The 23495-nt window shown below is 32.3% G+C and overlaps 1 protein-coding gene across 1 annotated transcript; it reads right to left on the minus strand.

The window, feature by feature from the left end:
• Positions 1–513: 513 nt before the first annotated feature.
• Positions 514–5126, minus strand: LOC107926048 (nodulation receptor kinase). The gene is made up of 15 exons (XM_016856820.2): positions 4799–5126; positions 4095–4593; positions 3479–3945; positions 3262–3412; positions 3084–3155; positions 2927–2995; positions 2770–2841; positions 2584–2655; positions 2323–2498; positions 2001–2227; positions 1769–1895; positions 1623–1691; positions 1326–1515; positions 1044–1176; positions 514–963 (listed from the first exon to the last, which is right to left on the minus strand). The coding sequence occupies exons 1-15, from the start codon at positions 4887–4889 to the stop codon at positions 610–612; spliced, it is 2769 nt and encodes a 922-aa protein (XP_016712309.1). The 5' UTR covers positions 4890–5126; the 3' UTR covers positions 514–609.
• Between the last annotated feature and the right edge of the window lie 18369 nt (positions 5127–23495).

A 23495-nucleotide genomic window follows, 5' to 3' on the forward strand; every position in this document is an offset into this window, starting at 1 on the left:
GACAATTCAAGTCGGATTGGAGCTTTATAAAGGACTTTCATCCTTCATCATGGGTGTAGTTTTTAGGGCACTAACGAATTCTTTAGAGGAATATTTGATTAAGGGCAAATCTAGAGATCTTGTTATCGTTAGTGAGTGGATAGATTATCTTCGGTGAGTGAGATGGGTTAATTAAGTTCACATTAGCATACGAGATTAAAACTACAATAATTCTATAAGTGCTTGTTCTGTAAGGCTAAGTAAACATTTTTTTTGTACAACCAGACAGTTTCAGTTAGTCTAAAGTCATCATCATTCAATTGTTTACGGCTTAAATCATCTAAAATGCCTTGAATATTGGCGTTACATACTTGGCCTAACTACAAAGCAGGGCTGGTTGATAAACAGTCGCAACGGCTTGGCTAATTTAACCGGTAAAAACAGGAGCAGGAGAGGAACTAAGGAATGTGCATTAACACCGCATTGAAGTTCTGCAATAATAATACTAAAACTTGAAAATTAAAATGGAAGCGATGAAGGTACTTGTTGGTCTTTCATTGAAAAAAACTGGGGAATAATTCTTGCAGTTAGCTGATTTATCAATTTTAAACTGATGAACATCTCATCCTACTATCGTGGCTCAGGAGGAGCCATTGTTTGTGGATTAGTAGTGGAGGGTTCTGAAGCAGTTGGTGTAGGTGGTACAACTATCTTCTTTTCCATCACTATTGGGAAGCGATTGGACCCTCCCAAGCTATATATGCTGTCAATGGACTTCATGTACTCAGATGCATTGTTCTCTATGATCAAAGCATCTTCTAGCTCTCGAACAATGTCCTCAATGCACGGTCGGTAAGCCGAAAAGGGCTCAATACATGCCAATGCTGCCTCTACTACTCTCCACATTGCCTCAGCATGGTACCCTCCTTTTATGTTAGGATCAACTATTTCATCAATCTTTGATTCCCTTATATAAGGTTTTGCCTGCATGGAAAGGTAATTTCTTTGTTACTCTCTAATCAACAATCTAGAGATGAAAAAACTGATTATCAGATGATTTATACCCATTCAACTAAACTCCATTCATTTCTTGGCCTCTGTATGTTTAGAGGCTCCCTTCCACTTATAATTTCAAGTAGAACGACACCAAAGCTGAAGACATCACTTTTTGCAGATAGTTGCTGGGTTGAGTAATACCTGAATAACAACACAAATTATGATTCAGCCTACTTGGGAAAAACTGAACCACGTGTGAGACGTTCTCGTATCCACACCCCAGTAACGTAAAGTTGCGTACTCAAGTAGTTCAAGAAAATGAAAATTAGCTCGAAAATGATGATTCTTACTCTGGATCCATGTATCCGGCTGTGCCCCTTACTTCAAGGGAAGCATTACTGTCACCTTCTTGAGGAGCATATTTTGAAAAACCAAAGTCTGCTACTTTAGCACTCATGCTATCATCCAAAAGTATGTTGCTTGATTTTACATCCCTATGTACAACACTACGCCCGCCATAGGTATGAAGATACATCAAACCTGAATATTGGATATGCTCATTATACACTTCAAACCGGATCAATGTTCTTATTTTGATGTAGAGAAACAAATCATATATAAATCATTAATATAGCTAAGCAACTTACCTCGAGCAGCACCAAGAGCAATGGAAATCCTGGTTGGCCAATCTAAAATTTTACGTTTTGCTGCTTCCCCTGTTAAAATAACTGATGGTTAGAAAAGTGATAAACAACACAAGAAATAAGTGCGATGCTTTCTGGTGAAAAAGTACCATAGAGTCGATCTTGCAAAGAGCCATTGGACATGAAAGGATAAACGAGGATTTGTTGATCGTTTTCACAACAAAAACCAAGAAGAGGAACCAGGTTCTCATGCCAAATAGCCGAAAGAAGGTTTAACTATGGAGAGACCGAAAATAGTTAGGAATTCAGATATATTTTAATATGTATCAAAGCCATAGCCTGAAGATTGTAAGCTGATTATTTATGCATATAGATGTATACCTCGTTCTCGAACTCTCGAGTTCCTTGAGTTGAGGTAGCTGATCGGACCTTCACAGCAACTTCCTGACCATCGGGAAGAGTACCTCGATACACTGATCCGAACCCTCCTTCACCGATCAATGTTTCGTACTTTTCGGTGGCCATCTCAATGCATTGTAGAGTATATGTCTGTATAGATATTGGCCTAACAAAAACTTCATCTGTGCTAGGAAGGGAGAACACCACATCTGCATTTTGAGCAAAATACATACAGGAACTCTGATATTAGCTTCCTGGAAATGGAGCTAAGGGATGAATGATTAAAGAAGAGTGGGTTACCGACTCTTTCCCAAGGAGAGTCCTTTCCCATTGTATTTTCTCCTAGCCATTAGTTTTTTTCTATAAAGGCAAACCAAAATGGTTCCAAGAGCAATAGTAACTACAGCAGACCCACATGCAGCAGCACCAATGACAATTCCTTTTGTTGGACCCCTTGATTTTCTGGAACATGCTCCTGAACTGAGACATAAATGCAACACATCAGTCCATTTTCTTTAAATGCTTCCATTGCTCTTCAGAGTAGGAAAATAGAATAATTTCATACTCAGTGGTTAGCTTTGAGCTGTTCATGGTAGATGGCAGGTCATTGTCAAGTTGAGAATTGCATCCATAGTTTCTGGAGAAGAAATTGAATAATTATTGAGTCACAAGCCTATATATTCATAATTTCAGATAGAGAATAGCTAGTTTTGCACATTTTATTCTTTCTTTTTTGTAAGAAACAACTCACAGTGTACTCAAGTGGGGAAGTGAGACGAGAGATTGTGGTACAGATCCTTCAAGTTCATTATAGCTTATATCCCTGACAATAACCACATATAGCTTTTTAAGGCTAATGAATAAGCTAATAAAAAAATGGCTGAAATTTGGTTTGAAGAGAAAATTACACTGATGTGAGATCGGAGGATGGTGGGAATGTTGGAATCTCGCCGCTGAAGTCATTGTTGCTCAGGTTCCTAAAAGTACACAATCAAGTGACATGATACAAATTAGATAATAGACCACACCCAAAAACCAAATATCAAAGATGGTGGGAGATCATACATTGTTTTCAGGTGGGTTAGCTTTGTGATACTCGGAGGAATTGACCCTTGAAATTGATTTGAAGAAAGATCCCTGAAATTATATATTAAGAAAGCAAGCAGCTGTCAAGTTAGTAATCAACCCCTACTCATGTCAAGAAGATAAATAATGAGTTAGTGCAATATAGAAAAGAACTTACAGATCTGTGATGACAGTGGAACCATTGATGGAGTTGCAGGCCAGACCTGGCCAGTGATCAGGCAGGCATGGATCTCCCGACCAAGTTTCCAGTAAGTCATTTCCTTTGTTAGGCATTAACAACTCCTCTTCTACCTTCTTTATCTCAACCACTGAATATGAAGAAATAAGTCAGAATCTTGCATTACTACAACACCAGTACAATTTGTTGGACTTACCATCATTGTAATCAGTCTCTTGATCCCTTTGGCGCACCTGCAACATCTCAAAGGCATTGCAAAGTGGTCCAAGTTCAGATCCATTTGATCCCTTATCCAAGGTCAAATTTAGAGACCCTTTAGCAGTCACATTGAAAACTAACTCTCCATAGTTTGATCCTTTTGCCAATATATCAAAATTATCCGCTTTCTTCTCGTTGTTGATGTAAATATCAAACACCCTTTTGCCAATTCTAACACTGTCATTGAGCTCAAGAAAGTAGAGGATCACAGTGTAGTTGTAATCCCCATTATCAAGGTCATTTTGAAGGAACTCCAACCGTGTTGAATCTGTGACAGCAGTTCGTAGAACATTGAGAGGCACTGTTGTATTCACATTGTTGTGGATAATAACAGTGGAGTTGGCTGCTGGTGAGTAAAGACTTGATGCTGGTTTCCAAATTCTGTCATATCTGTCTTCTGGGTACCTGAAGTTGCCAAATATGCATAAATACGAAACCAAATTAGCACTTGTTTTGTATAGGTTAAGTATGCAATAAAAAGGATGACATTTCCTGCATTTGTTCATCCTCTAGAATCATTTATAATGTTTTTAAGGATATGGAAAATCATATACCTGGTCTCTCCAAAGCCTCCTAGATCAGTTCTATTAACCACTTTCAAAATATTGGATGATTTATCATTCAAATACCCTGAATCATTAAAAGGCCTTAGTTCAAGACTCGATATGTAGGGATCTCCTTTTCCATGCACTAAGCAGAAGTCAGTATAGCTATTAGCAGCTCGGAAAATCCCCTCAACCACCAAGTCCGCCGATGAGTTCACCACGCTTAGTGGCGTGCTACCGACTGAAACAGTAAATGAAGATTCAAACACAGCAGCTCCCTCTGTTTCAACAACAGGGAACGAACCCCTTATCAGATAGTCTTGATCTTTAACCGTCGGTAAGCTATAACATCTTTTCCCCCATTCAATCTCGAAAATCCGAGAACTTTGGTTTCCCTGATTCAAGTTCTTGCAACCTTTTCTGTTTGTAAACCATTGATCATCGGGTATCCAAGTCAAATTTTTATCTGTAAAACTGGATTGAACGCAGCATGCTATGCTCAAAAACCCTGCATGAAAAAAAAGTATTGTAGTTTAGAACATCAATTTTTACAGATCATCTGAAATTCACCAATTATCAAGCAAGATCTGGATTGACTTGTCCTAATCAATTCTATTTTCCAATGAACATCGTACATGAAACTCGTTAGTATCCAACATAAATTCTGACAAGACATAACACTATATTGCAATGAGATCATTAATGATACGAACCTTGTGCATTAGTTGATTGAACAATATTGAAGAAACAAACGATTAAAAACACAAAACATGTTAAAATCCAGTAAACCAATCCTTCCATCATATCATACACACCCCATGTCGGGTTATCAAAATCATAATCAACCCAACCAAGTTCTCCAACTTATGATCAAAGTCTTGTAATTAACCCAATAATAACAAGAAGTTGTTGGAGATCGTTGAAGCATTGAAGTTTTGCAATGAATATTGTCCGACAAATGGAACAAGGAGAAGGAAATAATAGAGGTTTGACTTTAGAAGGAAGAAAAAACTAGAGAGATTAATTTGCTGAGAAATTAAGAAGGAATTAGAATATAATACAAAAGTTTGATTATCAAATTTATGTTAAAATAATGGCATTAACTAATTTTAATTTGTTTTGGTGGTGGATGGTAATCAAAATGTACTAAAATTTTGGGTTAAAATAATGGAGCTGAACAACCTCTCAACTTCGTCTGCCTCCGTCTCTCTTCTTGTCTCTTACCATGAACGCAGCATCATGGAAATTTTGATCATTGGGCCACTCAAGCTACTATTTAATAATAACAATAACAATAATCCTACACTTAAATAAATCACTTTTCAATTTATAATTTTCATAATCTATTTTTTACTTATTTTTAAATTTAACTACCTTAAAATTATATTATTATTGAAATCAATTCGAATTAATCGTTATACCAATTTAAATAAAGAGATTAACATTTAATAAATTTGAATATTTGTAATCTCTTTATTCCAACCTTAGAAGTAATAAACAATAGTATGTAATATATATTTAGGGCTTACCTGAATTATTGTGAACATTATTCTTTTTTTGAAGAAGAAGATTTGCATTCCAAGTGGTTGATAAAAACAATAATAAAATATTTGATTTAATTTAGTGTTAGGAGTAAAGTAAAATTTATTTCATTGGAAAAATACAATAAAATCATTAAATTATAAGTAAAAGAAAAGGGGGGAAATGAAGAGGTGTGATATGATTGAATTTAGGTAAGTAATCTTTAATTCAAAACCAAAATGTGAATTACCACAAACGTGTGAAGACAATTTGGGTGAGTTGTAATCCCATCAGCACAACTAAAACCAGTGTTTTACAGGGTTGAGGATATGGATGTTCCTCATATTAAAAGCAGTGTGTTCTATTTGGTCAACTGAATCCTGAATCAACATAACATTGTAGAACCAGTCCATCCTACACTTCTAGTACATGTTTTTTATTTTTATTTTTTCATTTAAAATAAAATGGCAAAAAGACCTCTTCAATTTTTTTTCAATTTTAATATTGTGTAAATTAATCTATTTAAAAGTAACTTAATTTCCGTTAATTTTGAAAGTAAACAGTGAAGGACAGTTAGTCACAATATTAATGTCTTACGTTAATTTTAAATTGGTATAATAAAAAATTTTATAATAACAAATTTAGCCTTTGATGTTTACATATTTTGTTAATTTGGTTTTAATTCTAAAAAATTAACAAATTTAGCCTCAATATTTACACATTTACACAAACATTGTGAGCTAAATTTATTAAATCAGGATCAAGTTAACAAGATATGTAAACCTTGAGGGCTAAATTTATTATATCAATCAAAATTATGTACAGTTGATGAAAAACATTAATGTTATGATTAATTGTCCTTAGTTGCTCACTTTTGAAATTGATAAGGATTAAATTGCTTCAATTTTTTGAGAGGGACTAATTTGTATTTTTTTATACAATAGTTAGAATTACCCATAACCCCTCCCAACCTTTAAATAAGAGGATAAACGTGTTTCAACGTGCTTGAACCCCACATCATCCTACATCGATAACAATATCAATTCCAATCAAGTTAAAACTCACTAAAAAAAACTATATAAAAAAAATTCTTATTCATAGTTTTCTGTATGTTTGAAAACATATCTCATATTTGTGAAAGACATTATTGTAACACCCAACTTCATTAAAAGTATTTTATATAATATTGGGGTAGGGAATGGGGCTCATACTATTTGAATCCTTGTCAAATGGATATTTAACAAGAGTTTTAACCATTATTTCATTTAAGTCAAGACTTATCTATAATATATATAAAAGCACGAATTTAAAAAAACTTTTGAACCAAGGAGAATATCATTTATTTCCATAATATTACAAAATTAACATTTAAAAATATTTATAATTTAATTTAGAATTACTAGTTATAACTTTATTTAAAAATAAGTTGTGATTATCTTATTAACTCTAAAATAAAGTTATAACTAGAATAAAAGTTTGAGCATACTCACTTTGCCAATCAAAATAACTAATAATTAAGGTTAAAATATTATTTTAAAAATTGTGAATTATTTTTATTTTTTATAAGTAATTATTTTTGTTTTCATATCTATTAATATAATAGAATAAAGTTATAACTTGAATAAAAGTCTAAGTGTATGAACAGAAATTAAAATTAATTTTATCTTTTAATTATCACTTAATTGGTGTTAGAGTTATATATCAATTAAAATTTAAGTTTAGATTTATAAATAACATCCATCAGTAGTATCTAAGAAAAACCATTAGTAAAAGGAATGAAAATTGCTAGCATTAAACGACAATGGCACCGGAGAGCATCACATAAATATGTAAGATCATTTTAATTGATGATGACATTATATAATAATGTTTTAATTTTTTTTAAAAATTATAAGTTGTTTATTTCGTGCGAAGCAAGTACTATTTTGTACTTTTTTTTACTTTATTATTATTATATTATTATACGTAAAAGGACGAGAGAGATTTAAAAATACAAGTAAAAAGATTTACCATATAAAATTTCAATAATTATTTTTTAATTATCATTATTAAATGTATTTATTAATTTCATGTAAATATTTTTTGTGCTTATCATGAATCATTATTATAATTGATGCATTTTATTTTACCTTTTTTCATTTTAATTTAATATTATAATTTACTTTCTAATATGATTTTAAAATTTTATATTATTTTCAAATTATTTATTTATAAAATATTATTTATTTTAAATATGATGTTCATTTTATTTTATTTATTTTTAAGTATTTATTCATCTACTATGCAGGTGAAAAAGAAATCTAATATATATAAAAGTTTGACCATTCAATTAATATAAAAAAATTTAAAAATTAAGCATATATATTTATCACATGCATATATTCAATACTTTCTACTCATGAAAACAATTTCATTCTTTTAAGAAAAATAAGGTTAACACTACTTTTTTGTTCAGATTTTCTCATGCATATAGGCCAAGCGAATAATAAAGAGTAGAAAATAGTATTTTATATATGTGGGGTATGCCTCACATTTATCAGACATTTGATAGGTACCTTAAATGAGAATCGACGAGCAACCGAATAAGAGCCAAAACAGGCATAATGTCGAGACAAAGAGGAGCGCTAGCTCGTCGGGACGACGTAATGGACGACATCATGACTAGGCGAATGGGATGTTGCGATGTCATGGCTTGTTCTCCTATTTGGTAGCGTGTTTTAGACTTCAAGTAGGACTGCTTCTCCCAATTAGAATCTAATTATTCCATAGATATTTTAGTATAATTAGAACTCTAATCTAAGCCTATTTAAATGGGTCATTGTATCCATGTTTTGATATGTCAATCAACAAGGGCTTTTTATTGAGGGCGACAAGATGTAGTGGGATATGAGTTTTGATGAGAGTTTCGTTGCAATTATGGATAGTATTTTATACCCCTTTTGTGAGTTGATGCATTATGAGCTAATTAAAATTTTAACTAAAGCAAGTGCACCTATCAATTAATAATATAGCTACGGTGAGCATAGATATAGTTCCCACGAAGACTAAAAGTACTAGTAACTACCATCTTTCTATTTTTTAACCGATAAATTCGAGTGATTAATTAAAAAATAAAATTAACTAACTTAATTAACTAATGAACACGACAAAGAACAAAACAAGCAAATAAATGATTAACAACCAAGAAGCGAAATAATACCCAGGAAAGAATTCGCTTAGATTTTATCTGTCACTATCAGTCTAAATTACGCAATTTCTTTACTTAGTAACTTGATCCGTAAAAATCCCTAAATTATGCTAATATCTCTTTTGAGAGTAAGAGCAACTGACTCTAATTTGATTAATTAAAATTTCTTTCTAATTAAAACCCTATTATTGCATTAACTCGATTTATGGATTCCCTATTAGATTTGACTCTAATCTAGTAGATTTATGTCGTCCTATTTCTAGGATTGCATGCAACTCCACTCAATTATGTAAGATCCACTTTTAAACAGGGTCTATTCCTCCTTTGATTTAAGCACATCAAACATGGATCAAAAGTCTAGAATTATTAAACAAGAATTAAGCAACTGTAACACCCCTTACCTAGCCTGGTCGCCAGACCCAAGTAAAGAGATGCTACAGTAACCTTCAATGATTAATAACCGCGTTATTAAACAATACATACTTAGTAATAATTGATATTCTACTTAATCAAACATATTAAATATTTAAAAACTTTAAAAGTATCTAATTGTAAAATCCAAGATTGGAATAGGATTGATTTACAAAAAAAAATAAAAATTTAAAGTTTAAAGCTAAAAGTGAAAATCCATAGTTGGTACCGATACCAAATCGATACGTTTTTGAAAATTGGTACCAAAATTGAATATTATTTTATTTGTAAAAAAATGATATCGATACTTATATTAGGGTATCAATATATTATGAAAAAGTATCGATACTCAAATAAAAATCGCTACCATTTTGGCATTCTGTTTGTTTTAAAACTATTCATATGGTCAAGTATTGATACTAATTGTCAATGTATTGATACCTAGGTTCAAAATGATAAAATCTCATCTTTAAAAGTTCATTTTATACTAAATTAAATTTTCCTATCACACAAAAGACAATATTGATGCCTAGTTAAACACGTAAAAACTCTAACCAGTGTGCTTTCATTGACACCACAATTCAATTATCAAATCAATAACATGTTCTAAACATAGTATAATAACACAATACACAACCATTAATAACAATTTATACCAAAACACTATTCTTTTCACTCATAAAGTACTTAGCAATATTTACACACTTTATAAGGCTTATCTACATATACCAAACAAGTTCCAACACACATATGTACCAAACCAAGCACAATATTCACAAGTACTCAAAATCTATCTTAAAACCAACATTGTAACAACCCATTTTTTAGTGGTTTCGAAAATAGTAGTTTCGGGACCACAAATCTAACGAGTAAGTTCACATAATTAGTATTTAAATTATACAAGTCAATAATAATTTTTATATTGAATTTTGATATGATGAATTTAACCAATTGAATTAAAAGTTAGTATAAATGGTTCAGTTCAAAAGTCAAATGGTTACTAGAAATGAGGTATCAGGACCCCATTCCTGTATTTTAAGGCTGTAAATATTTTTATTAAATATTTACAGAGTCGTATTATAAGTGAATTGAAGTTTGGCCAGGTAATTTTGATGATTTATTATTTAATTATGGTAAAATGATTAATTTGTAAAAGAGGTAAAAGTTAATTGCTATAGATTTAAAATAGTAAAGAGACCAAAATGGTACTTATACTATGGTCAAAAAGTCCAAGCGGTGGTGGATATGATTAATCTAGTAACTTTTGAGCTATTTGCTCTTTTAGTCCTAATTAGTTTGGGTTAAATTGAAATTAAATTTGTTTAGTTGGAATTTAATATAGTTGAAGGACAAATTGTGTAATTGGACCTTCTTTTAATGGTTTAATAATATAAATGATGTGGAATTCTCTAGATTGTGGTAAATTGCAATTAAATCCTAATTAAATTAGGATTTATTAATTAATTTGTTTCTTGTATGATCGGAAATGGTAATTTTGAGGCCACAACTCTGATGTGTTAGGCCGTAAATATTAATTATTTAATATTTAGGAGGTCATTAGTTGTATTAAAATTTGTTTAGGAAATTTTAACGTTTGGATGGTTAATTAAGAAACAGGACTAAATTATAAATATGAAAAAAAGATGGATTTATTAGTTAAAAACGTAAATCAATGGACCTAGATGGTAATTAAACCATATGTATTGTGGATATGTATGGATGTGAATTAGTAGTTTTATAGGTTATATTGAAGGTTAATTTAGTAAAAGGACAATTAAGTAAATAAAATAAAAGTTAACAAATAAAATGAAAAAGGCTTCATCTTCTTTGTTCTTTCAATTGAAAATCGAAAACACCATAGTAAGGAGAGAAAAACTTCAGCCAAGCTAGGTTACTTGGGTTTGGTAGGTAAATCTTGCCCGTTTTTAGTAATTTTTATGTTTTTGAGCTCGTATTAGCTTAATCTAGTTAACCTGGGGACTAGTTTGTAAATATGTTAAATGTTTTGGATTATGCCATTAATGAGTTTAGTGTATTCTTGAAATTTTTTGAAAGATTATTGAGCTTGGTTGCTAGGTAGGACTATTTTGTAAAGTAACTTTTGGTAATTTTAATATTTAAAGACTAAATTGTTAAAGTGATAAAATTATAGGGACTTCTTCTGAAATAAAAGAAATTATGGGCTGTAGAGAGGTCTTATACAGTTTGGCTAGACTTGGTTTTATTTAATATTGGTTAAATTGCAGGTTTGAGCTTAAGGCTAAATTGTATAAAAGTGAAATATTGGGGGTAATTTTGTAAAAATGTTAAAAAGGACTAAATTGCATAAAATTAATTAATTTTTCTGTTAGAATTAATGAATTGAATGAAATTATTATTTTAGAACAAGAACGAGTGGAAAATCGAGGAAAATAGAAAATTATCGAATAGTCCCTATACCTTTGTTATTGCTGCAATTTAGTCAGGTAAGTACGTTTGGTTTAATTTTAGTACATTTATATATGTATTATATTAACTTAATTGCATAACATTGGATCATATTGATGTGTGTAATTGGAAATGGAAATAATGAATTGAAATGGCATCGATCACTAGTTGAAATACTATAAGTCGTTACTACAAATCAATCCTGTAAATTCGTGCATTTATTTATGCTTCTAATAATTCTTATATTCTTTGTTAATATACTATTATTGAATGTTATATTATATACCGATTGAAGTTCAGTGAGCGATATCCACTGATATACTGAATAAAGCTCAAATGAGCATTACCTTCTGAAATGTATGCGCTATTAAGCCATACCTACTGAATCTACTGATTTGTATGGGCTATTGAGTCATACCTACTAAATTTACTGAAATGTATGTGATATCAAGCCGTACCTACTGATTCTACTAAGAGTACGCTCTATCAAGCCATACCTATTGAATTTACTGAAATGTATGCACTATCGAGCCATACCTATTGAATTTACTAAAAAGTATGCTCTATCGAGCCATACCTACTGATTCTACTGAAAGTTTCTCAAATGAGCATTACTCACTGAATATACTAAAATATTATACAGATTGTTACTTCTCAGACGAAAGTTGCGATTTATAGGAATTTCGTTATTTAAATTTAAGTTGATTACAATGTTGGTTGGAAAAGCATACCAATTTATTAAACGTACTAAGCTTTATTCAAGCTTACCTATATTTGTTTCATTTTGTAGATTATATTTTGAGGGCTCGAAAGATTAAATCGACACAAGAAATCACACTATCCGAGAAAACTTTGGTAGATTTTGATTTTGGTTGGTATATATGGCATGTATTAGGACCCTGTTGTATGTATGATATTGGTTCTTAATTTTTGAGCAAGTTTTACTTGAACTTGTGTTGTGTGATTGAACAACAAATGAAATTAGGCATGTTTTACTAAGATAAGTTTGTTGATCAAGAATGAAAATATTGATATTATGATGAACTATGGTATGAAATGGAAATAGATGTTTTGATGTGTAATCTATATCCTGTATATGCACATTTGAAAGTGTAATGTCATGAAATGCATTGTGGTGTCAATGATGGCACATTGGTTAGGTACATAGGTTGATTTGTTTGATATGTTTGGGTGTTATTGAATATGGTTTTTGGCTTATAAAGTTATGTATTTGAATGTGTTCAGGTACCTAAGCAAACGAGTGAAATTTGAGCTTGAAATTGGTCATTTCTGGGCACACACGGTCTTGGACACGGGCTATCACGATCGTGTGATGCACACGAGCAACCCACATAGGTGTGTGCCCTGAACGTGTATCAAAATAGTATAGGTTCAAATCTCACACGGGCTGACACAAGGCCTACAATATGGCCGTGTGGTTCAACATCAAATCGAACATGGTCTAGCACACGACCTACAACACAGTCATATGAGGGTATTTCAAATGCTACACAGGCTAGTACACAACCTGCGACACGACGGTGTGAAATTATTTTGAAAGGCACACGACCTATCACACGATTGGCTACATGGCCGTGCCCCTACACCACACGGCTTGGGTTGTGTCACACGACTTGGCCACACAGCAGTGTCACCCCTATTTTGAAAATTTACAGATTTTCCTTAAATATTCTGATTTGTTTCAAATTAGCCCCTAATTGTTCCCAAACTAATTTTAAGGCCTCATAGGTCTGGTATAGGGTCTAAAAGTGTATGTTTGCTTCGATCTGAATTATTATTTCTTTTAAAATTATTGTTAATTATTCTAGTGAACTAGATGCTATTGTTACAGAATATTCTGAAATGTATAGTTGTACTCTGTAACCCTATTTCGGCGACCGAAGCGGTTATGGGTGTTACAAACATCATTCAAACTATCAACATTACAACTTACTATCATAAATTCAATTCACCTATTACATGTTATATAACCCAAGTTAAACATTCAAAAACTACTAAAAGATTTCCGAATAGTGTGATTCTTCAAGTCAATTTGATCTCTTGTATCTACAAGTACGTATCCACAAGAAAACAATAGAAAAGACACAAGCAAGCTTACTTAAGCTTAGTAAGTTCAACGTATTAAATAATTAACTTACCGAATAACTTTAATCAATACAGAATACCAAAAAGTCATAAATCATAATCCTGTCATTCATAATCAAATCATAGGTGACTCGTAAACTTTTATATGAATGAATTAATTCAATCAATTACGTTATAACTAATTATACTCGATGAACGTTGTAATGGATTCGAATACAAGGTTAACCAACCAAAAACACCAAATTGCTCAAATGAGGTAACTATCCAAGAACACACCCGGGCACCAAGTGCCAGCTTGTAGCCTAACATCCCTCCGAAACACATCTCAGCACCAAGTGCCAAGCCCGTATACTTTATATCCGTCCTTGAAACACACCTGAAGCACTGTAATATAATGCGATAATTCGCAATAAATGTTGAACTTCAGTATATTCAGTAAAAATGAATAAGATCAGAATCATCATTTCAACATCAACCATTCTCTTACAACGCGCGATATAACCTATTGGCATGCCAATTGTATCCTATCCTACGTTCATCGGCTTACATATTTATCATTTAACAACATCTAATACACTTTCTTTCCCAAATCATTTCACTTACGACAATTCAATACTTCCAAGTCATTTAATAAATTTCAATATATAAGTAATTAAATATTTAAATTATACAATAATTAAACTGTACGAACTTACTACGGTTAAATTGCAGAAACAACAAAAGTTTAGGAACTAATCGACAACCTTCCCTTTTCCACAATTATCAACTTGCTCTTGATCTACAATATAATTTAATTCAATTAATAGATTTAATTTCACATTCTTTTCAATTTGATACCTATAACTCTTTATTTACAACTTTACACATTTGCCCCAAATATTTACATTTTACTCAATTCAATTCTTAAGACTTAAACATGATTATTTTGCACAATTAAACTTAATATCCAATAAACCAAATTTATACCTATCCCAAAACAGTCCTCACACTCTACAAATTCTACAAATAAATCATGTTTAATATTAATTTATTCAAATAAATCCCTAAACTTAAAAATCATGAAAAAATTCTTTCATAAAATCTTTTTATTTAACATCAAAGCATATTTGTCCACCATTAAACTACAAATATCCACAATATTCATCAATGGCATCTTCTAAATCATTGAACAATTTAATAAATAAGTTCTCGGGTTAGCTGGATAGAGTTAAAACGATCCCCAAAACATGAAATTCATGAAAAATGGATAAAAATATACTTACATGCAAGACCATTAAAGGCCGAAAATGAAAGCTCCCTCTAAATTGTTCTATTTTATAATTTTCGAAAGAGCACTAAGAAGATGACAAAATTTAATTTGTTTTTCTTTTATGTTTTCTATCCTTAATTACCTTTATATAATAACCTAGAAATGGACTAAACTTAGTCCATATTTTTCCACTAAAGTTTTATATGGTTTGATTACCACCTTGATCCTCCAACTCACCTTATACCAACCATTTAATACTTTAACTATTAGAACTCAGTTTCAAAGCTTTATAGTTTAATCCTTTGTAGTTAATTAACTATCTAAACCTTAAAATTTTATAACCAAAATTTAATTCAACACAAATGACCTTGTAAATATTAAATATTAATAATATTTATAGACTGACACGTTAGAATTTTGGTCCCGAAATCACTATTTCTGACACCACTGGAAATCTAGTTGTTACAATTCTCCCTCTTAAGAAGTTTTGTCTTTGAAATTGTAAATGAGAATAAATTCGGGTATTGTAATCTTATTGTTTTCTTAGTCTCCCAAGTAGCTTCCTCAATACCATGTCATTGCCACAAAACTTTTACTAACGGTACTCATTTATTCCGAAGTTCTTTTATCTCGCGAGTTAAAATTTTCACCGATTTTTTAGAATGCGACATATCTGGCTCTAGTTCTATTTCACTGGAAGTAATTACATGCGAAGGATTTGATCTGTATTGCCTTAGCATAGAAACATGAAAGACATTGTGAATTTTCTCAAGTTCGAGAGGCAAAGCTAATCTGTATGCTACAGGATCGATTTTTTCAATGATCTCATACTGTCCAATAAACCTTAGACTGAATTTCCCTTTTCTGCCAAACCAGAACACTTTTCTCTACGATAAAACTTTAAAAAATACTCGATCACCAACAGCATACTCTATATTCTTTCTTTTCAAATCTGCATACGATTTTTGATGATCAAATGCAGCTTTTAAACAATCTCGAATAATACAGACCTTATCTTCAATTTCACGAATTAAATCAGTGCCAACTAACTTATATTCACTCAGCTCTGACCAATAAAGCGATGTTCTACATTTTCTTCCATACAAAGCTTCAAACAATGTCATTTTATTACTGGTCTGATAACTGTTGTTGTATGTAAATTTCGCTAACGACAGATATTTTTCCCAGCTACCTGCAAAGTCAATAATACAACATCATAACAGGTCTTCCAGAATTTGTATCACCCATTCCGACTGTCTGTCTGTGTGTGGATGAAATGTTGTATTGAAATTGAGCTTATTGCCCAATGCCTCATGAAGTTTACCGTAGAATCTAGATGTGAACCTCGGGTCAAGATCTGAAATAATGGATATTGACACTCTATGCAATCTAACGATCTTGGATACAAACAATTCAACTAATTTTTCAAGCAATTAATGCATTTTGACTGGAATGAACTGAGCTGACTTTGTCAATCTGTCAACAATAGCCCAAATCAAATCTTTCTTTCTCAGTGATACAGGTGATCTAGATACAAAATCCATCGTTACTTAATCTCATTTCCACTCGGGAATCATAATTGGCTGTAATAATCCTGACGGTGCCTGATGCTCTGCTTTCACCTGTTGACAAACCAAACATTTTGCCACAAATTTTGAAATATCTCATTTCATACCTGACCACTAATACATTTGCTTCAAATCACCAAAAATCTTAGTATTACCTGGATGAATTGAGTATGTACTATTGTGAGCTTTAGATAAAATATCTTGTTTCAATTCTGGATCGTTTGGAACATACAATCTGTTGCAAGACTACAACATATCATCTAGAACCCTAAATTTTGCAGACTGATCATTCTGAATTTGTTCTCGTTTAGCTACAAATTTTGGGTGATTATATTATAATTCCAAATTCATTGGAGAAATACTAGTCTAACTTTTAATTCTGCAAGAAGTGAACCGTCATGATTCCAAGTCAAATGAGCGTTCAATGCCCTCAAACAAATAATGATTTTCTGTTCAGTGCATCTGGAATCACGTTAGCTTTTCCCAGATGATAATAAATAACGAGATCGTAATCTTTCAACAATTGAAGCCATCGTCGCTATCTCAAATTCAATTTTTTTTAGTCATTAAGTATTTCAAGCTTTTGTGATCTGTAAATATATGACATCTTTCACCATACAGATAGTGTCGCTAAATCTTCAAAGAAAAAATGATTGAGGCCAATTTAAGATCATGAGTTGGGTGCTTTCTTTCGTGTGGCTTTAATTGGCGAGAAGCATATGTTATAAATTTCCCGACTTGCATCAATGCACAACCCAATACATTGTGTGGCGCATCACTGAAAACAATATATTCTTTCTCGGATTCAGGCTGAGTCAATACAGGAGCTTCCGTCAACATATTTTTCAGCTGATCAAAACTCTGTTGACATTTATCTGATCAAATAAACTTAACATTTTTCTGTAACAACTTAGTCATTGGTAATGTAATTATCGAAAAATTTCTTAACGAAACGATGATAATAACTAGCTAATCCCAGAAAACTACGTAACTTAGACGAATTAGTTCCAATTTATCTTTCGATCTCATTGGTTAATCTGAGACTAATGAATGGGTGCACAACAAGATTACCTTTCGGTCTCACTTGCCTCAATATTCCCTTAGGGGAGTCACTTTCTAGTTTTTAGGTCTATTCGATTTAGTCAAATTTGTTACGATTTAGTTCTTTGTCCAAATATTTTAGCTTACCCACATCTCCATCAACTAACCTCCTTTGAGGTTTAGCTACTTATGTTGAAAGTAAAAGAAATGAACATGGAAATGGAAAACAAAGCATCCATGAGAGTAAAGCTTAAGAAAAATATGAAAGTTGGGATTTTTATGCAAGAAAACATAAATAACATGAAACTAAAAACATATAACAAGAAAATCTAGAGTAATACACATAAAAGGAACAAGCTTTAATAGATTTAAAGTAAAAGAAATTGAAATACATTAAACTAAAGCTTAAAATGTCTTGAAACCAAGGTACAATTAATAAAAGTGTAAATAAACCTTATCGACGATAATAACTAACTTAACTAAAGCTAAGAACATCAAGAACAAGAAGTAAAAGAAGGAAAATAAACTCTAAACTAAGGTAGAGGAAGAGAAAATGAAAACCTTATAAAAAATGCAAAAAAAAGAGACAAAACTAAACCTAAAACTAAGCTAATGTGTGTCTCTTTCCTCTTCAGCCCAGTCTTCATTTTGTTGTCAAAAATGTCCTTACACGGGCCTTGGGTGATTGGTGGACTGAGTGGACAAGTACTACCCTTTTCGTCCAAGTTTGTCCCCTTGACGAAGGCGATGTCATGATTCCAAGAACTGGATATCGCTATATCTCGAGTAGTGTTGAGCTTTAGGGTTCTCTTTGAAGTGTGGATATCGCGATACGTGAAGAGGATGTCACGATACTACTAAAAAGAGTCTTCAATTTTTCATACTATTAGAGATATCGCGATTCCTTTTCCTTTGGTGTCGTTCTCACTCGTTTTCGATCTCCAACACGTCCCTACACCATTCATTCACACATTAGGCATCCAAATGAGTCTATCAGCCAATTGGGGTCACAAAATGAGCAAAAATGAGACATTTTCACTTATTAACTAAAAATGTAAAAATAACAAAATACTACGCTAAATATGCAATTTTACTAAAGGAAAAGCTCCTTAAGTGTGTTGGAAGACCCTGATTTGCCATATCAAATTGTGGCAGATCATTGGACTACTTTATAATCCACTCTATTTGTATTTTATTACCTTGAAACGTAGCATGCCTTTGTTACGAGTCATTATGACCTCATACTCAGCCAACTATCATAGAGTGGCCTTTTAGGTTCATTATTCCTCTTTCATACTGTATCCCCACATAACTAGCCCTTTAGCTAACACTTCTTTAATGGTTCCCCCTTAAAGAGGAATAGTCCTATCACTAGTGTAATCCCTCATAGTACTTTTCTATCTTAGGGCCCCGGCCAACCCCTCCTATTCCAAGAACCTTTTTGCCAGGGTGCTTACAGTCTTGACTCTAACTTACCAATTTCATTGAGCGTCTCTCAGCAGTTCTTATCTGTGGATCCTTATTTTGATCCCCTATTTACTCTCTCTTTCTGTTGCTTATACACCAAGACTACTAGCATGGCAATTTACATATTTGATTCCCATCGGGTTACCCTCTTTTCGCCTTTCCAACTTTCATGATTACTTGTAACAGCCTGTTTTCAGTAAAATCGAAATAGAGGTTTCGGGACCACAAATTCGATTTCAAAAGAAAATTTTATTTTAATATTATTTTATAATATATAATACAATAATAATGTCATATGAAAATTTTGTAAAGAAATTTTATCGATTACATGATTAATTTGATAAAGGACCAAATTGTACAAAGTGCAAAAGTTGAGTTCTAATAGCTAAAGGGATTAAATAGCTATGGAATTCAAAATTTGAGGTCATTATATGGCAAATAGACCATTAAAAATGCTTAGTGGTTAAGGATGATGATTTATCCATGGAAAATTAATTAAAGAAAATGATGAAATTGGAAAGTGAAATTTTAAAAGATGATAAATGATAAAAAATGCAAATATCATCAATTTATCATCATCTTTCCCAAATAAAACTTGGAAACCCTAGCTAAGAGAAAGTGAGCTCAAGCAAGCTATTTTGGCTTAATTGGGTAAGTATTCAAGTCCCGTTTTTAGTAATTTTCATGTTTTTGAAATTGTAATAGCTTAGTTTAGCTATCTCGGGGACTAATATGTAAAATTATCAAAGTATTAGGGGTTTTTCCATGGATGAGTATGCTGAAATTTTGAAATTTATGGTAAAAATTGAAAGATTGTTGATAGATAAATAAGTTTTGTAAAGTGAATTTTGATGAAATTATGATTTTAGGACTAAATTGTAAAGCTGTAAAATTCATGGAAAATTCTGAATTTTTATGAAATACATGGGCTATAAATGTTATATGAAAAATTTTTTTAGGCTTGGAATAAGGATTAAATTGCATGAATTTTATTTTCCGAGCCTAGAGACGAAATCGTCATTAATTAAAACTTTAGGGGTAAAATGGTAATTTTGCCTAAGATGTGAATTGAATTGAAACTAACATAAATTAATGTTAAATTCATTCATATAGATTTGGATAGACCAAATTCAAAGTTAGAATGAGGAAAAGATAAAGTGTCGGATGAGTAGATTTTACGTAAATGAACATTTGTCGAGTTAAGTTCGTGTAACCAAATTGTGTATATTTATATGCTTGAATCGAATGTTATGTATGTGAATTGTATAAATGCCATATACACGAAATTGATTACATATCTAACAAAGCCCGATAAATAGTAAATCCCGTTTGAATAATTGAATTTGATGGACACAGGATTTCCTGAATTGATTGTAGTCCTGCATATGTTGCAACACACCACATCTCCTACGAGCATCCCGTTATAAGCCTTCTTAAGCTTCTCGTTATATGGTTCCTGCGAGTATCCTGATCGGTAGTGATCTTGCATGTGTTGCAGACTTTCGCAGCTCTTTGTGAGCGTCTTATTATATGATTGGTTGTGATCCTGCAAATATTACGGACACAAACGCAACTCTTTGTGAGTGTCCTGATATGGCTCGCTTGAACTTCCTAATATATGGCTATTCAGGGCTCCTGATTAATGGCTGTTCGTGAGTTTCTAGTTTAAAGGCTCTTCGTGAGCTTCCTGATTAAAAGTTCTATGTGAATTTCCTGATTATGGCTCTGTGTGAACTTTCTTTTATATAGCCCGGATAAGCTTCCTGATAGGATCTTTGTGAGCTTCTGTTATAAGGCTTGAGAGAGAATTTCCCGATTATGTGATTTAAAGAGCACTCCTGAATATGAGTTGACAGATTTCTGATTTGTACACTTCAAGTGTACTACCTGTGTATCCATCGATATATTAAATGATTCAACAGGCAAAATCCTAACATGAGAAAATATGAGCATGAAATGAATTATTACACATATCTGCCTGAAATACATAAAAATGATAATACATGATATATGGAAATATGGGTTAATGTTATATGAACATGGAATTTGTTTGATGAATATGTTCATCTATGATTATATATTTGTACACCTAGATCGTACTACTCGTGTAACCATCGACATTTCAATTGATTTAATGGGCAAAGTTCGACATGAAATAGTCTGAACTCGAGACGAATTATTATGAAAATGTACTTGAAATACATGGATATGATTTGTATATGTTATATGAATAGATGATGTGGAAAACATATTTATATGGAAATTTGATTACTGTTGATCCCATACCTATTTCTTGATATTTATATGAAATATATGACTAACAAGGGTGATAAGGATATGTGTTAGGGCTCGTGATCAAATTGATTGAATGTACCGTGTATGTTTATCTTGAATTTGAATGATTGGTAAGTTAATTACCATGTTATATAAACTTACTAAGCATTACATGCTTACTTTGTTTTATTTTTTTTCCTATTCTATAGTAATTCGGAGGCTCGTTGGATTGGAAGCTTGGCGGAGATTACTCACACTATCTATCAACCCATTTCGGTATATATAAGATAAATTAATTATGGTTATAATGGGATGTATAGGTTATTTAGCCAATAATGCCATGTAAATGTTTTGGAATGCCTTGTATTGAACATATTTTGATATGTTTATGAGTAGATCTATCATGTTTAAAGAATGAATGTAATCATGCATATATGCATTTGGTAACTAGATAAATATGAATGATAGATTAACATGATAATAAATTGTCATTTGAGGTACCTAAGGGTACATTGGTTATATGTGATATTATGTCATGTTTAAGACATGATTTGGACTTGTTTTGAATGCTTTGATATGGTTTGTGAATGTGTTTAAGTGTTGGTATAGGTGAAAGACAAGATGGGTAAGAAATGTGGCTTGAAAAAAATAGCCTATTTTCGTCCACACGGGAAAAGACACGGGCTTGTGTCTCAACCGTGTGTGACATATGGAATAGCACATGGGGCATGTGGCCTAGCTGTGTGTCTCTTGCATCTTTAAAATGCCAAAATAGAATGTCTAAAATTGATCACACAGCCTGACACACAGGTGTGTGGCTTACCCGTGTGACCCCTGAACCTATACACGGCCTAGCACACGGACATATGACTTGGCCATGTGACCCAAGTTAGAGAGTTACACGGCTTGAGACACGGGCGTGTCCCTTGGCCATGTGAACCACATGGCCTCACCACACGAACGTGTGACCCCTGCACCTAGGAAAAATTTTGAGATTTTGCGAAAAATTCTTTTAGTACCCGGTTTAGTCCCGACTCGTTTCTAATGCATGTTTTGGACCTTGAGGATTAATATAAGGAACTTTATGTTTGACTTCTAACCTAAATACTGTATAAAGTGAAATATCTATTTACTTGATCTGTATATTTCGGTAATGCTTCGTAACCCTATTTCGACGATGAATACGGGTTAGAGGTGTTACATTACTATTTTAGCAGACTATTTCTCTTTCTACATTTTTTCCTTATTCGACTTATTTCTCAATAGTCAGTTGGCTCACTATCATTTTTCATTACTAACCTTTTCTTAGAACCCTTTTATTTAATGGTTGGATTTCCCACAATTACTATCTTGACTTTCCACCCATGTTTATTATCCTAGCGGAATTTCTATGCTGCCATTGCTGAGCCATGGTCTTACACAGTATACTCCCATGTTTAATGTCCTGACGGACTCCATTGGTTGCCATAGTTTAACTATGGTCCTACACCTCGGGATCCTATTGTTCAGTGTCCTAAAAGATTTTCTCCTGTTTATTGTCCCAACGAACTATCTATGTAACATCCCTATTTTAGGCCTAGTCAGAACAGTGGTTTCGGGACCACAAATCCGATAATAAAAATTTCATTTTTATTATATTTTTATGGGCTAAAATTTCACGGAATGATTTTGTGAAAATTTTGTTCGAAAATTTCGACGTTTGGGCATTCAATTTGCTCAAAAGGACTAAATTGTAAAAAGTGCAAAAGTTGTGTTCTACATGTTAGAGGTGTCTAATTGTTTTGAGTTTTTAAATTGGAGGTCCTTAAATGGTAATTAGGCCATTGGTTAATTGTTGGACAAAAATAGACATGAAATGGGTGTAATAAAATGTTTTTAAGTTAGGGGCATTTTGGTAATCTAATAATTAAAAGAATGAAAAAGCCAAAATAGCCAAAATTTGGTCAACTTCTCCATGTACCAGCTGAAACCCCCATGGAAGCCATGGCTAGGGTTTGGTTCAAGCTTCTAAGCTTATTTGGAAGTGATCCCGAGCCCCATTCTTAAAGTTCTTTACATCTTTAAAATCCCGATAACATGATCTACTCATTTCTACCATTATTTTGAGCTAGGGTTTATGTTTAAAAATTTACCCATGAGTGACATGCTTGTATTTTGAT

This window comes from Gossypium hirsutum, chromosome A12, assembly GCF_007990345.1.
Source record: "Gossypium hirsutum isolate 1008001.06 chromosome A12, Gossypium_hirsutum_v2.1, whole genome shotgun sequence".
Classification (NCBI taxonomy): Eukaryota; Viridiplantae; Streptophyta; class Magnoliopsida; order Malvales; family Malvaceae; genus Gossypium; species Gossypium hirsutum.

Excerpts from the sequence above, each read along its gene's own strand:
- LOC107926048 (XM_016856820.2), bottom strand. The coding sequence starts at position 4,889 with ATGATGGAAGGATTGGTTTACTGGATTTTAACATGTTTTGTGTTTTTA. Across the intron at positions 1,516-1,622 it reads TGCTCTTGGTGCTGCTCGAG|GTTTGATGTATCTTCATACC; the intron begins GTAAGTTGCTTA and ends TCCAATATTCAG. Across the intron at positions 964-1,043 it reads AATGGAGTTTAGTTGAATGG|GCAAAACCTTATATAAGGGA; the intron begins GTATAAATCATC and ends CTTTCCATGCAG.